The sequence below is a fragment of the Budorcas taxicolor genome, chromosome 11 (assembly GCF_023091745.1).
Source record: "Budorcas taxicolor isolate Tak-1 chromosome 11, Takin1.1, whole genome shotgun sequence".
In the NCBI taxonomy this organism is placed as follows: Eukaryota; Metazoa; Chordata; class Mammalia; order Artiodactyla; family Bovidae; genus Budorcas; species Budorcas taxicolor.
The window spans coordinates 108,012,229-108,027,773 of NC_068920.1; the positions used below are offsets into that span (position 1 = coordinate 108,012,229).

Sequence of the window (15,545 nt, forward strand, 5' to 3'; positions counted from 1 at the left end):
GTCCAGTGGTTAGGACTCTGTGCTTCCATTGCAAGGGCACAAGTTTGATCCCTGGTCGGGGAACAAAGGTACCACAAGCCCTATGTACAGCTGCCCCCCCACCCCTGCCAAAAAAAGACCAAAACCAACTAAACCAAAAAAGCAAAAATGTACTGTCCCACAGTTCTGAAGGTCAAGTCAGATGGGTGTCCCTGGTTGAAATCAAGCCTCCGTTTGGAGGCTGTAGGGGAGAGCCCACTTCCTCGCCTTTTCTAGTTCCTGGAGGCCACCTTCCTGCCTTGGCTTGAGCCTCTTCCTGCCTCTTCAGGGAAACCAGGGTTGTGGATCTGACCTTTCTTCTGTAATCCCATCTCCCTCTGGCCACAGCTGAGAAGGGTTCTCCACTTGTAAGGATTCCTGGATTACACTGAGCCTGCCTGGTTAATCCAGGATAATCTTTCCATCTGAAAGCCCTTAACTTAATAACTGCAAAGTCCCTTTTATCATATAATGTAACATATGCACAGGTTCTGGGGATGAGGAAGAGGACATCTGGGGGTAGAGGCTGTTGTTCCGCCCACTGGATCCCTCACTGCTTCCTCCGCCTCCTGTCTCTCACGTTCCGTTGTCTACATCATGTCTACAAGCCCTCGAGAAATGGAAATCTATTCATTTCACTCCCCCTGGGTCCTTTAATGGCTGCTTATCCCCTGCAGGATCAAGTCCAAACTCCATTAGATAGTGTTGAACCCTGTTGACCTTGCTCCTTCCCACTTTCTAGCCACTTCTCTACAAGCATTCAGTGCTCCTGAGCTCAGCACCCAAGGAGTGGTCTGTGGGCTGGCATTATCCCACACCACCTGGGAGCTTGTTGGAACTTGGAATCTCAAGCCCTACCCAAACCTCCAAAATAAAAATTGGCATTAAAAAAAATTATCATTTAAATTTATTTTGATTGTATTTATTTACTTTCAATGTTTTAATATTTATTGGCGTATAGTTGATTTACAATGTTGTGTTAGTTTCAGGTGTACAGGTAACTCTACTCAAAAATCATCATTTTTAACAAAATCCTTAATTTGAGAGACACTGCTCTTGACATTCATAGCTTTTTATGTCTTTCCAAACTTGCTACACTAGTCAAGGTTTGATGGGCAGATGCTTAAATAGAAAAGAATTTATAGGGCTTCCCTGGTGGCTCAGATGGTAAAGAATCTGCATGCAATGCAGGAGAGCTGGGTTTGATCCCCGGGTTGGGAGGATCCCTGGAAGAGGAAATGGCAACCCACTCCAGTATTCTTGCCTAGAGAATTACACAGACAGAGCCCTGGCGAGCTATAGTCCATCAGGTCAAAAAGAGTCAGACACGACTGAACGAATAACACTTTCACTTTCATAGAATTAACCAGAAGCCTGGGGAAGGATACTCAGAAATTGAGGAAGGTCCAAGAAGGCTGGGTGATGGCCAAGCTTGTGCTGCAGGAAGGGTCTGTTTAGGAATCTGCTGCCCAGGTCACCACTACCAAACTGGCTGCGAGCTGCCCATGCCTTTGGAACGTTCTTGCCTTTGGAACATCCCATGAAGATTCAAAACCCTGGATAGGGACATTTGGTTTCTCCAAGTCTGGGTAATAGACTTTGCCTTCCATAAAGACCCACATGCTGGGAGATGCCCTCCAGATTAGAAGGCTTTGGATGCTAGTAGTTCATAAGTTTTTTTTTTGGCACACCACGGGGCATGCAGGATCTTAGTCTTCTGACTAGGGATTGAACATGTGTCCCTGCAGTGCAACCCAGGAGACTGCCAGGGAAGTCCCTGGATGCTAGTAGTTTTAAAAATACACACACACACCCTACACCTCAGAGATACTGCATGTTTGATTTCAGACTACAATGATAAAATGAGTATCACCAAAAAGTGAGTCACATGCACTTTTTAGTTTCCTAGAGCACACAGAACTTGTGTTTACACTATGCTATAGTCTATTAGGTGTGCAATAACACCAGGTCTAAGAAACTATATACACCCTTATTCAAAAATAATGCTGTTGGGAAAATGGTGCCAGTATATCTGCTTAACTACAAATTTTCAATTTGTGAAAAAAACTCAATGTCTGCAAAGAGCATTTAAAAAATAAACAATAGAAGGAGATATGCCTGTATATTATATATATGAAAATATATAGTGATCTATATTACAGTTATTTCTTGGGCTACACAACATCCACTCCTTTCCTTTTAAAAAATTCTTCCAGAACAAATGGAAGATGGAACACCCTTGAGGAAGTATTCTTCAGAGAAGATCAGGAGACCACTTGAGGCAAGAATAGAACTTCTCACCAATTCTTTCTGGGTTGGGACACACAGTTTTGAGAGGCACAATCCCACTGTGTCCCCCTTTGCCTCCCAAAGCAGCAAAGCTATTTTTTTCTGTTTCACCCCAAAACAAAACAAATTCTTCCAATAAGAATTCTATACCATCTTCTTGCCAAATCCAAATTTCTTCATTTGAGTCCAGCTCCAGAGATCGATATCTCTGGCAAAGTCCTCTCTCTTCTTCTGGCTCTGGCAGGATTTAACCTTAATAGTAAACACTCTAAAAATTAAATTGTCAAGTGAACCATCACTGGCAGAGCCCATGTACTATGTTAAGGGGAGAAGGAGAATAAATAAATATAAATAAAGTAAAATTAGTTAAAATATTTAAATCTATACATGAAAGAAAGAAAACATGAATAGAAGCTAGAGTCCTATTTAAGTCAGTGGTCATGAGTTCATGCTTGGTATGTATGTCTTTGTTAATATGCCAGCAAATTTGGACAACTCAGCAGTGGTCATAGGACTGGAAAAACTGAAGTCTTCATTCCAATCCCAAAGAAAGGCAGTGCCAAAGAACACTCAAAGTACCACACAATTGCACTCATCTCACATGCTAGTAAAGTAATGCTCAAAATTCTCCAAGCCAGGCTTCAACAGTACATGAACCATGAGCTTTCAGATGTTCAAGCTGGATTTAGAAAAGGCAGAGGAACCAGAGATCAAATTACCAACATCCTCTGGATCATGGAAAAAGCAAGAGAGTTCCAGAAAAACATCTGCTTCCGCTTTATTGACTATGCCAAAGCCTTTGACTGTGTGGATCACCACAAACTGTGGAAAATTCTTCAAGAGATGGGAATACCAGACCACCTGACTTGCCTCTTGAGAAATCTGTATGGAGGTCAGGAAGCAACAGTTAGAACTGGACATGGAACAACAGACTGGTTCCAAATTGGGAAAGGAGTACATCAAGGGTGTTTATTGTCACCCTGCTCATTTAACTTATATGCAGAGTATATCATGAGAAATGCTGGGCTGGATGAAGCACAAGCTGGGATCAAGATTGCCAGGAGAAATATCAAAAACCTCAGATACGCAGATAACACCACCCTTAATGGCAGAAAGCAAAGAACTAAAGAGCCTTCAGGAGAGTGAAAAAATTGGCTTAAAACTCAACTTTCAGAAAACTAAGATCATAGCATCCAGTCCCATCACTTCATGGCAAAAAGATGGGGAAATGGTGAAAACAGTGACTGACTTTATTTTCTTGGGCTCCAAAATCACTGCAGATGGTGATTGCAGCCATGAAATTAAAAGATGCTTACTCCTTGGAAGAAAAGTTATGACCAACCTACACAGCATATTAAAAAGCAGAGACATTACTTTGCCAACAAAGGTCCATCTAGTCAAGGCTATGGTTTTCCCAGTAGTCATGTATGGATGTGAGATTTGGACTATCAAGAAAGCTGAATGCAGAAGAATTGATGCCTTTGAACTGTGGTGTTGGCAAAGACTCTTGAGAGTCCTTTGGAGTGCAAGAAGATCCAACCAGTCCATCCTAAAGGAAATCAGTCATGAATGTTCATTGGAAGGACTGATGCTGAAGCTAAAACTCCAATACTTTGGCCACCTGATGCGAAGAACTGACTCATCTGAAAAGACCCTGATGCTGGGAAAGATTGCAGGTGGGAGGAAAAGGGGACAACAGAGGATGAGATGGTTGAATGGCATCACCAACTCAATGGACATGAGTTTGAGTAAACTCTGGGAGTTGGTGATGGACAGGGAGGCCTGGCATGCTGCAGTCCCTGGGGTCGCAAAGAGTCGGACACGACTGAGCAACTGAACTGATTGAATTTAAAAAGGGGTGAAATCATGATTCTTATACAAATAGAAAATTAACACATGTTGAAAATTTTACTTAACTCACTGAGTAATGTGGGAACCAATAAGGTATTAAAAAAGAAATCAGTCCAAAGGAGACTCCGAAGAACAGATATGTATGTAAGCAATTTTTCCAGTAGTCATGTATGGATGTGAGAGTTGGACTGTGAAGAAGGCTGAGCGCCGAAGAATTGATGCTTTTGCACTGTGGTGTTGGAGCAGACTCTTGAGAGTCCCTTGGCCTGCAAGGAGATCCAACCAGTCCATTCTGAAGGAGATTAGCCCTGGGATTTCTTTGGAAGGAATGATGCTAAAGCTGAAACTCCAGTACTTGGGCCACCTCATGCAAAGTGTTGACTCATTGGAAAAGACTCTGATGCTGGGAGGGGATTGGGGGCCCAAGGAGAAGGGGACGACAGAGGATGAGATGGCTGGATGGCATCACTGACTCGATGGACATGAGTCTGAGTGAACTCCGGGAGTTGGTGATGGACAGGGAGGCCTGGCGTGCTGCGATTCATGGGGTTGCAAAGAGTTGGACATGACTGAGCAACTGAACTGAACTGAATGAGGTATGATGAAATATTAGTTCATAGATTTTCAACTGATTTCTTGGGAAATGTGATCATTGGACCCAGTTGTACCTCCACGGGACAAAATTATTGTTCACCTCTATAGACTAAATTATCTGCATTGCAATCAGTTTTTGATAACTCACCAAGTTGTAAAATAACTCAAAGATATTGTAAAACAAGACACCTGCAGAGTTAAAATAATTCAGGAGGCTGGCTGCTCTGGCTAGCACCTAGCAGTCCACAGGACACCCATTCCGAAGTCTTTCGCAGCGTTTCCTATTACTTCCCTTTTCCACCATCCAGTCCATGCTCCCTGTGCCTTCAACTTTAGTGAGTGTGGTTTCTTCTCCAAGTGTTAGTGTTAGTGGCTCAGTTGTGTTGGACTCTTTGCAACTGCATGGACAGTAGCCTGCTAGGCTCCTCTGTCCATGGGATTTCTCAGGTAAGAATCCTGGAGTGGGTTGCCACTTCCTTCTCCAGGGCATCTTCCCAACCCAGGGATTGAACTCAGGTCTCCTGCATTGCAGGCAGATTCTTTACCATCTGAGCCACCAGGGAAGCCCCTTTTCTTCTCCAAGGTTGTGGCCTAAATCTTCATTTCTGGGGAATCTGAGGCCTTAGTGGTCTTGCCTCTGGAGGGTTGTAGTAATGATCCGTTGACTTTTACCTCTGAACAAAACAATGCTTGCAGATCCCCTAGAGCAGAGGTTCCCAACCCCCAGGCCACAAACCTGTATTCATGGCCTGTTAGGAACCAGGCCACACAGCAGGAGGTAGGCAGTGGGCAAGCAAGTGAAGCTTCATCTGTATTTACGGCTGCTCCCCATCTCTCACATTATCGCCTGAGCTCCACCTCCTATCAGATCAGCAGTGGCTTTAGATGATCATAAGAGCACAAACCCTGCTGCACTTGAACCATCCTGAAACCACCCGCCAACCCCCATCCATGGAAAAATTGTCTTCCACGAAATTGAAATTGGTGCCTGGTGCCGAAAAGGTTGGGGATGGCTGCCCTAAAGGATTCTTAACCTCCATCCAACCTCCTTCCCACCACACTGTGTAATAGCAACTCTAGTTCCCCTTCATAAGCAGTATCAGTTACCCTACAAAAGCCCAGTTCAGTTCAGTTCAGTTCAGTTCAGTCACTCCATGGACTGCAGCACGCTAGGCCTCCCTGTCCATCACCAACTCCCAGAGTTTACTCAAACTCATGTCCATTGAGTCGGTGATGCCATCCAACCATCTCATCGTCAGTCATCCCCTTCTCCTCTCACCTTCAACCTTGAAAAGACCAGCATCAGAGTCTTTTCAAATGAGTCAGCTCTTTGCATCAGGTGGCCAAAGTATTCGAGTTTCAGCTTCAGCATCAGTCCTTCCAATGAATATTCAGGACTGATTTCCTTTAGGATGGACTGGTTGGATCTTCTTGCAGTCTATAAGCCCTTTATTATCTGTTTCCTAGTGACGTGGTGGTCTCGAAATGGCCAGGTGACCTTCTAGTCTCTGCTTCCACTTCATCAGAACCATTTTATATCCCTGGTGGAAGCATCCATCCTCCAAGCACTAAAATTATTAAAAACCAGAGCTCAGAAGTCTGAGGATGAGAATTAAAGTGTTGTGAGTGGATTAGACCAGTGATTCTCAAACTTTAACATGCATACGAATAAGCAGAGAGTTTTATTAAAATGTAGAACTGATCCATTAGCTCTGGAGTGGGACCTGAGATGCTACACTTCTAACAAGCTGATTCTGCATTTCTAACAAACTCCTTGGGGATTCTAATGTTGTAATCTCATGAACTACACTTTGAATTGCAGGGTGCTAGCATTAGGCCTAATCCTAAGAAACACCACCCTCATTTCCTTGGTTCCTGAACCTTTAGATTCTGGCTAAGATGCAGTACCATGTGTTGGTTACTAGTTCAGAGAGGAAATTGCATTGTCTAGGAGAGCATGGCAACTTCCCAGAATGCTAATTCCCACCTGGTTCTTTTCTGGCACTCTCCGAAGGTCTTGCAGCATTGTATAAGGCCAGCTGCTTCTGGGCATTGGGATACATGATTACATCAGAGATTCCCTGAGACATCAGCCTATTGTTGCATTTCTCTGGCTGTAAAAGAGAGCCTTTGGTCAGAGGCAGTGTTGGGTGTGTGTGTGTGTGTGTGTGTGTGTGTGTGTGCACGCGCGCACTCAGTCGTGTTTGACTCTTTATGACACCATGGATTGCAGCCTGCCAAGCTCCTCTCATGGGATTGTTGGGTGGAATACATCAAAATGAGAAGGATACTCAATGGAGTCCACAGTTTGTTGTGTGGATGCCAGAAACATGGCAGTGGGGAAAGCAAGCCCACATGCCCAATGAATGAATATTCCAGAAAGACTCTGTGCTCCCCTTTCTATGAAGGACGGGACTTGGTATGATGGCCTGCTCCCAGGAGGCTGGCTGGTGCTTTGAGTTATGGTACGGTCCTAGAGATGCTTAGTCACTGCTGTTGGCACCTTGGTGTCTGGGCAGAGGTCATGGCCAGGTCATCCTTGGTGAGAGAAATGCACATTGCTGAGCCAGTGTGTTTCCTCTGTCCGCATGACCACTGCTACATGAGCCCATTGATCAAGCAATATCATGCCTGAACTAAAAGGCTCACAGACATCTACAGAGCTGGTCATCTCACCCCCTGATTACCAAGAGCCTCCTCTGCCATTGGGACCTTCTGGTGAGCATTAGCATGAGCCACAAATATCTGCACTCTGTGGACCCATCCACATAATTTCGAAACCACCTCAACACCAAATTCTCAGTCTTGTCCCTTCCAAGTACCTCATCATCTATCCAAATTCTTACGTGGTGTTTTAAAATGTATCCCAGATTTGTTTTAATCAGCTATGGTAAGGCATACAGACACAGAAATGACTCATAGAGGAAGAAGTTTTTACTCACAGTTCCTTGGAAGTAGGAGGTTCAGCACATCATGCAGGGCCACTGGAGAAGTACCAGGTCTGTTAGGAGTTAGAGGGAGAGCAAGGGGGAAACATGGGCATTGACCTTTATTACAGTTTCTGTGGGGAATTCAAGGCAAAGCAGAGTGAGAGACCTTACAACTGGCTAGTTTGAATAGTTTCAGCAGGCTCTGGGGTATGGGATCTGCCTCCAGTTATCTGGCAGCTGGCCCCAGATGACTAGGGCTGGGAAATATTAGCTCAACCTGTGGGAGCTCCATAAAGGAGGTGGTTTGTAGTATGGACCCCAGATTTCTCAGTTTGCAGATGTGCCCTGGGATAAGAAATTTGCTATCTCTGTGAATTAGCTAGTCATAGGAGAGGCAGTCTCTCCAGTCAGCAAGACCCCAACATCAAGAACATAGAAAATGGGACTTCCCTGGTGGTCCAGTGGTTAAGACTTCTTCCAATGCAAGTTCATTGCATGAAAGGGAATGCAAGTTCAGTTCCTGGTTGGAGAGCTAAGATCCTACATGCCTTGTGGCCAAAAAACCTTGCAGTCATAAAACAGAAACAATATTGTAACAAGTTCAGTAAAGACTTTAAAAATGATCCACATCAAGAAAAATCTAAAAAAAAGAATACAGAAAATATGAAAATATGGTTAATATACATGATGACAGTATAAATGCCACACCTCAAGACGATTCTCCCACTGGACTGAGAGCCCTGCTCACAGTTCTGCCTACAGGGCATTTCCCCCCCTACCCTCTCCCAGCCACCTCTGACTTTACAGTTGTCCCCTGTGAACTTGTACCAGCAGATAGTGCCAACTCTTCTGTCAACCTGGCTCAGATACGTCCTTCCTCAGTCATTTGTCAGAGAGGGTTCCCTGTGAGACTGGAACAGAGCTCAGATGCAGAAGGGAGTGTGAGAGGCTTAAGAAATATTAGTGTGACTGGTGTGGGGGAGGGTCCAAAGGTGAGGTGAGGCTAAGAGTTGACTGAGCCTGCTGCCTCCAGAGTTCGTGGAGGAGGCCTTTCACAGGCTCCCAGGAGCCCCAGGGGCAGGATCTGATGGGTCCTGGGGTCTCAGCCCATTCTGTGACTCATGGAAAGTCACCGAGATCTGCTTCCCACCCTTTTGTTGTGACCAAGGGTCATCACTTCTCTCCTGTCTCCTCATTCCTGTGCTTGACCAGTTCAGAGGGAGTTCCCAGTTGTGCTGTCAACTGTCCACTCCAGAGCTGCCCCTGATGATAACGTCACAAGTCAACAATAACTTCCTCTCTCTATTCTGGGTGCTGGCCCACCCACACTCCCACTCACCTTGCAGGGAGTTTTGGGTAGAATCCCTCTAACATGGCAAGTTCTATTTCAAATCTTGGAAAAACAGCTTCCATTTGGTTTCTCTGAGGAGAGGTCGGGAGACCATTTCCAGATATTTATTTATGGTTTCCATGTCTGAGTCACCAGTATTTCATTTACCTTGTTAGGCTCAGTGAGTCATTCTCAGAGCCTTCTTTCTGCATGAAAGTATTTTAAGGTGAAGGAGTACATGATGGAAAATTCTTTAGGCTGTCCCTTCCAGCCTCCTCTCTGCCATGGCTTCCTCATCTTTGTCTTCAGTCTTCAGCCCCAATCTCCTTCCTGAGATTTACTTTTCCCTCTCTAGAGGCCCATTGGGCATTTTTCTTAGATGGCCTCCAAAACCCTCAGATTGTCCTCAGCCTCATGGAGCTCAGCTTCTTCTCCCCAATTTGGCTTTTATTTTTTCTTGTTAATGTGAGTGGTTCCATAACAATCAGTCACTCATGCCCTGACCTCAGCAGGTCCCTTCCCTCCCATGTATACCTAGCCATCCTTCTCTTGGGGACCATTTCTTGCCTTGTAAGCTATCTAATCCCATCTTCCCAAAAACCCACTTAAGCCAGTTCATTGTTTCTGATAAAAAGTCAACTGAAGTGCAGCATCTTAGCTACTGGACCCCCAGGGAAGTCCCTGGAACATGGTTTGAACACTGAAAAGAAAAAACTTCCAGAGAGGGAATTCAGGCTCCTTGCAGTGTATATGGATACCAGTGTTGGGAATTCTTAGATCCTGGGCCCCAGTATACCAGGGAGTTTCCAGCTGGATAAGATTGTTTGCTCCCTGCTAAGGAGCCCGTTCTGCTGCCTATAACCTTGGTAGTATATAGTGTCACAGATAAGTTTCTTTTGATGGACTAAGCCAGCCTTGTTCCCAAGGGATTATTCTGTTTTTCTAAATAGAGAAGACCTCTAATTGATCTACTTGGGCACATGTTTCAGAGTCACAGAGGCAATGAGAGCCACCAGAACTGCCTTTGGTTTTTAAAAGATGTTTGTGCTAGGTATAGAATGATAGGTTGGCACTATTTTGTGTGTGTGTGTGTGTGTGTGTGTGTGTGTGTGTGGCACTTTAAAGATGTTATTCATTTTCTTCTGGTGTTCGTTGTTTCTGATAAAAAGTCAACTGTAATTCTTACTGTCATTCCCCTGTATGTAATGTCTTTCTTCCCCCTCACTTAAGGTTTTCTCTTTGTTTTTTAGCAGTTTTATTATAATGTGGCTAGATGTGGTTTTCTTCATATTTATCTTGCTTCAATTCACTGGGTTTTGTGACCATATGTTGGTTAAATTCTGGAAAACTTTAGGCAGTATTTCTTCAAATAATTTTTCTATCCAATTCTCTTTTTTCTCTTCTCTCAAATTCCTGTTCCACGTATATTTGACTGCTTGATGCGTGTTCCTCAGGTATCGAGACTCTTCATCCCCCAGCCCACCCCCTAACCAGGCTTCAGCCTGGTTGACTCTGTTGTCTTGTCTTCAAGCTCACAGATCTTTCGTTGTGACCAAACTCCTATAAATTTCATTCAATAATTAAAAACATTTTTTTCAGATGTTTTGTTTTTCAGTTCTAGGATGTCATTTAGTTCTTTTTAAAGATTTTCCTTCTTTCTCTTGAAATCTCCCATTTCTTCACTCATTGTATCTACCTTTTCCTATTGGAGAAGGAAACGGTAACCCACTCCAGTACTCTTGCCTGGAGAATCCCACAGACGGAGGAGCCTGGTAGACTACACAACATATTTATACTAAAAAAAATAATCCTGAACCCATCCTTTTCCTCCTAGGATAAGTGTCTTGTTAAGTGGTGAATTAAAAAAATCTATAACAAAATATCTGTTAGTAAGTTGCTACATATCTTCTTTGGTGAGATAGATGTTCAGATTTTTTGCCATTTAAAAAATTGGGTTGTTATTTTTATTGTTGTTGAGTTTTAAGTATTCTTTGAATATTTTGGATACAAATCCCTTTTCAGATATATGTATTGCAAATATTTTCTCCCAGTCTGTGGCTTGTCTTTTCATTCTCTTAACGATATCTTTTGCAGAGCAGAAATTTTTCATTTTAATGAAGTCTGGCTTATCATTGTTTTCTTCTGTGGGTCATAGTGGTGTGTTAAAAGATGAATTACTAAGTTTCAGATCACCTAGGTTTTCTCTTGTGTTATCTTCTAGAAATTTTATAGTTTTAGTTAATTTTTGTGTAAGATGTAAGATCAGTGCCTACATCTATTTGTTTTTTGATTGTAAATATCCAATTGTTCCCAGCACCACTTATTGAAAAAACTGTCTTTTCTCCATCAAATTGCCTTTGCTCCTTTGTCAAGGATTAGTTGATTGTATTTGTGCAGTCTGTTTGGAGGCTGTCTATTCTATTTGTCTAGTCTATTTGATATATTTATCTGTTATTTCACTAATACCACACTCTCCTGGTTATTGTAGCTTTATATTAAGTCTTAAAATTAGACAGTGTCAATTATCTGACTTTGTTTCTCTTCTTCAGTATCATATTGGCTATTCAGGTCTTTTATCATAAATGGGTGTTGGGTTTATTAATTACTGATTCATTTTCTAAAAGATATGGGCCCTTGACACACTTTAAATTGGCTTATTTGTCTTTTTATTGGGGGTTCCCTAGTAGCTCAGTTGGTGAAGAATGTGCCTGCAATGCAGGAGACCTGGATTTGATCTTTTTATTGTTGTGCTATATAAGTTCTTTATTATTTCAATACAAATACTTTGTCAGATAGTGATTTGCAAATATTTTCCCCATTTTGTGGGTTGTCTTTTCACTTTCTTGATGGTATCTTTTGAAGTACAAAAAATTAAAATTTTTGTAAGGTCTAATATATCTATTTTCTTTTTTGTTGCTTGTGTTTTTGGTGTCACATCTAAGAAAACATGTTTTAACCCAAGGCCACAAAAATTTACTCCTGTGTTTTCTTGTAAGGTTATTACATTTAGGTCTCTGATCCATTTTGAGTTCACTTTTTTGTATATAGTGTGAGGTAGAAGTCCATCTTCATTCTTTTATGTGTGAATATTTAGTTTTCTCAATATACATTTATACTTTTTAAAGTCTTTGCCAATTGTAACATCTAAGTCAAATACAGATCCGTTTCTATTGACTAGTTTTTCTCTTAACCATGGAGCATATTTTCCTGTTTCTTCATATATATATATACACACACACACACACACACCTTTTTTGTTTGTTGGAATTTTTATATATACTTCGTCATAGGAACTCCAGATCTATGTTGTCTTCCTGTGAAGAAGGTTAATTTTTATTCTAGCAGGCAGTTAACTTCCGACAGATCACCTTGACCTTGTGGTAGTTAAGTTTTACATTTTCCTGGGGCGGGTGTATTTCAGTTTTACTCTTAGTCCTAGAGCTAATCTCTTAAGTCCTAGGTTGTAATTTGTATTCCTGAAGTATGACCTTTTAAATGTTCCCCTGGAAATTCCCAAATGTTTACCAACCTTCTCTAATTAGGCAAAACTTGAACTCCAAACTGTTTCTCCTGTAGTGGGCAGAAACTGAATCTCTGCTTGACTCTCCACTTCCTAGCTGTATTTTACTCAGCCACCTTGGAATATTACCTGATTCTGTACAATTCAGAAGCCAGCTAAGACATTGAAAGGAGTTTATATGTGAGTTTGGTTTATGACTTATGCTTCCCTCTTACTGAGGATTTTTCCTTTTCAATTTCCAGCATCTTTGACCATTTCAAACTCTATTTTCTACTTCCTCAGGCAAATTCGACTATGGGTTTCTTCTGGAGTTCTGTCTGCCCCATGATTTGCTGGCTGGGTGGTTTCTTTAGCTGCATCCACGTGGATTTACTCTGGTGTGGTCCCCACATTTCAAGAATTGGATCCTTTCCAGTTTCTGCCAGCTTTTGATAGCTTTTCTAGCCTTCAGACAGTTATTTTTAAATATTTTGTTTAGGGAATTCCCTGGCAGCCGAGTGGTTAGGACTCTGTGCTTTTGATGCTGAGGGTGTGGGTTCAATCTCTGGTTAGGGAACTAAGATTTCCCATATGCCATGTGGTGTGGCCAAAGATAGATAGAATAAAATATTTTGTTCTGAGTTTATTATCATTATTGGCAAGAGGATTAGTCCAATACAAACTACCCCACCATTTCCAAAACCAGGAGGAGCAGGCTAAGGACTTTGGACTTTATTCTGCAGGCTAGAAGATTTTAAATGAAAGGTTAGTAGGATGAGTTCATGCTTTGTGGGGGATGAGTGTGGGGATAGTTTGCAAGATGGATTGGTAAGAGGAAAGTCAAAGGGCAGGAAAGCAATTAGGAGACTCTTACAGTAGTTAAAGAGAGCGGGGGGCAGGGAGGGGGAAACCAAGGCTTCACCTGGGGAAGAGAAACAGTAGAAGTGGAAAAGGATGGTCACGTGGGGGAGATAAAAGAAAATATCCAGTTTCTGTGAGGGCTTTCCCACATGAAAGAGTGTTTTGTTTGCTTGTTTTGCTGTACCTCAGCATATAGAATCTTAGTTCCTGCTGCTGCTGCTGCTAAATTGCTTCAGTCGTGTCCGACTCTGTGCGACCCCACAGCCAGCAGCCCACCAGGCTCCGCCGTCCCTGGGATTCTCCAGGCAGGAACACTGGAGTGGGTTGCCGTTTCCTTCTCCAATGCAGGAAAGTGAAAAGCGAAAGTGAAGCCACTCAGTTGCGTCCGACTCTTAGCGACCCCATGGGCTGCAGCCCACCAGGCTCCGCCGTCCCTGGGATTCTCCAGGCAAGAGCACTGGAGTGGGCGCCACTGCCTGACCAGGGGTCAGACCCGTGTGCCCTGCAGTGGAAGCTCTGCATCCTAACCACTGGACCACCAGGGAAGTCCTCAGAAGTGTTTTTAAGTGGTCAGTGAGGATTACCATTATTTATCTCAGAGAATAAGGCTAGGTTAAAGTTCATCCCAGAGTGTGTCTCTGTGGACGCTTGGAAACTTTATTCACCTGGTATTAGTCCTGGCAAACTGACCTGACTGAATCCTGAGTCACTGCTGGTCTTCAGGTCTCACTGGCTCAGCCTGAGGACTAGTGAAGGGCACCTAAAGTCTACTTTGAGCTTGAGCCTGGGTCAGTTGTGGAAATGGCCTATGTTTGCAGCCCCAGGGTCTGGAGTGGAACTGGACCAACCTGGGGAGGGATAGGAGAAGGGGTGACCAGTGGTAGGCAAGGCTGCCTGGACCCATCTCAACATCTGCTGTTGGAGCCTGTTCTCTTGAAGTTGGCAACCATTCATCCTTGACCTTTTCTGATAGCTTTATTGCTTTCTCTTTCAACAGGTCAAATGGATGATGTACTGGATTATATTTGCACTATTCACCACAGCAGAGACATTCACTGACATCTTCCTTTGTTGGTAAGTACTCCAGGAATTGGGACTTTTCCAGGAAAGATGTTGCCTAGTCTCAAGAGAGAGATGGAAAAGGTCTGACCACAGTCTTAAACCTTATCAGCAGAGAAGCAGGTGCAAGGATGTTCACTGGAACATTTCAAATCAACTAGTCTATAAAGTTGTTCTTCAAGTAAATGTTTATTGAATGCCCTTATCAGAGCAGGTATTGTTCTTATAAAGATGGGCAAAATAAACAAAATTCTTCAATTAATGGAGTTGGTAAAGAAACATTCATATGTTAAAAAAAATTAAAAGGAAAATAAGAAACAATACACAAAAGTGTGCAATAAAACTAAATTTCCCCCAGCACCATTGACTCACCAATTGCTGCTTTTCACAGTTGTATACAAGTTTTTTAAATGTGTGTGTGTGTGTGTATGTACACACTTTTTGTTGTTCAGTTGCTAAGTTGTGTCTGACTCTTTGCGACTCCATGGACTATAGCACACTTGGCTCCTCTCTCCTCCATTACCTCTTGGAGTTTACTCAAATTCATGTTCACTGTGTTGATAATGCCATCCAACCATCTCATCCTTTGCCATCCCCTTCTACTTTTGCCTTCAGTCTTTCCCAGCATCAGGGTCTTTTCCAATGAATTGGCTCTTCACATCAGGAGCCAGAATATTGGAGCTTCAGCAAAAGTCCTTCCAATGAATATTCAGGGATACACACATATACACATACTTTTCCTTTTTTTAAGGATGTACCCAATGCTTTGGACTTCCCTGGTAGCTCAGATAATAAAGAGTCCACCTGCAATGCAGGAGACCTGGGTTCGATCCCTGAGTTGGGAAGATCCCCTGGAGCAGGGCATGGGAACCCACTCCAGTACTCTTGCCTGCAGGATCCCATGGACAGAGGAGCCTGGTGGGCTACAGTCCGTGGGGGCCACAAAGAGTTGAACACAACTGAGCAACTAAGCACAACATACAGCACTGTATGCTTCAGCATTATGCAAACCAAGAACTTCCAGATGTCTAAACTGGGTTTAGAAAAGGAAGAGGAGCTAGAGACCAAACTGCCAACAGTCACTGGGTTATAGAGAAAGCAAGGGAATTTCAGA

General features: G+C 43.0%; 1 protein-coding gene across 7 annotated transcripts in view; it reads left to right on the forward strand.

Moving 5' to 3' along the window:
* Positions 1-15,545, forward strand: part of REEP1 (receptor accessory protein 1) — a 136,136-nt gene that overhangs the window by 63,887 nt on the left and 56,704 nt on the right. For all 7 annotated transcript variants that reach the window (XM_052648654.1, XM_052648657.1, XM_052648656.1 and 4 more), the window contains exon 3: positions 14,370-14,446. In XM_052648654.1, the coding sequence (XP_052504614.1) occupies positions 14,370-14,446 (77 nt within the window). The remainder of the gene's footprint in view (positions 1-14,369; positions 14,447-15,545) is intronic.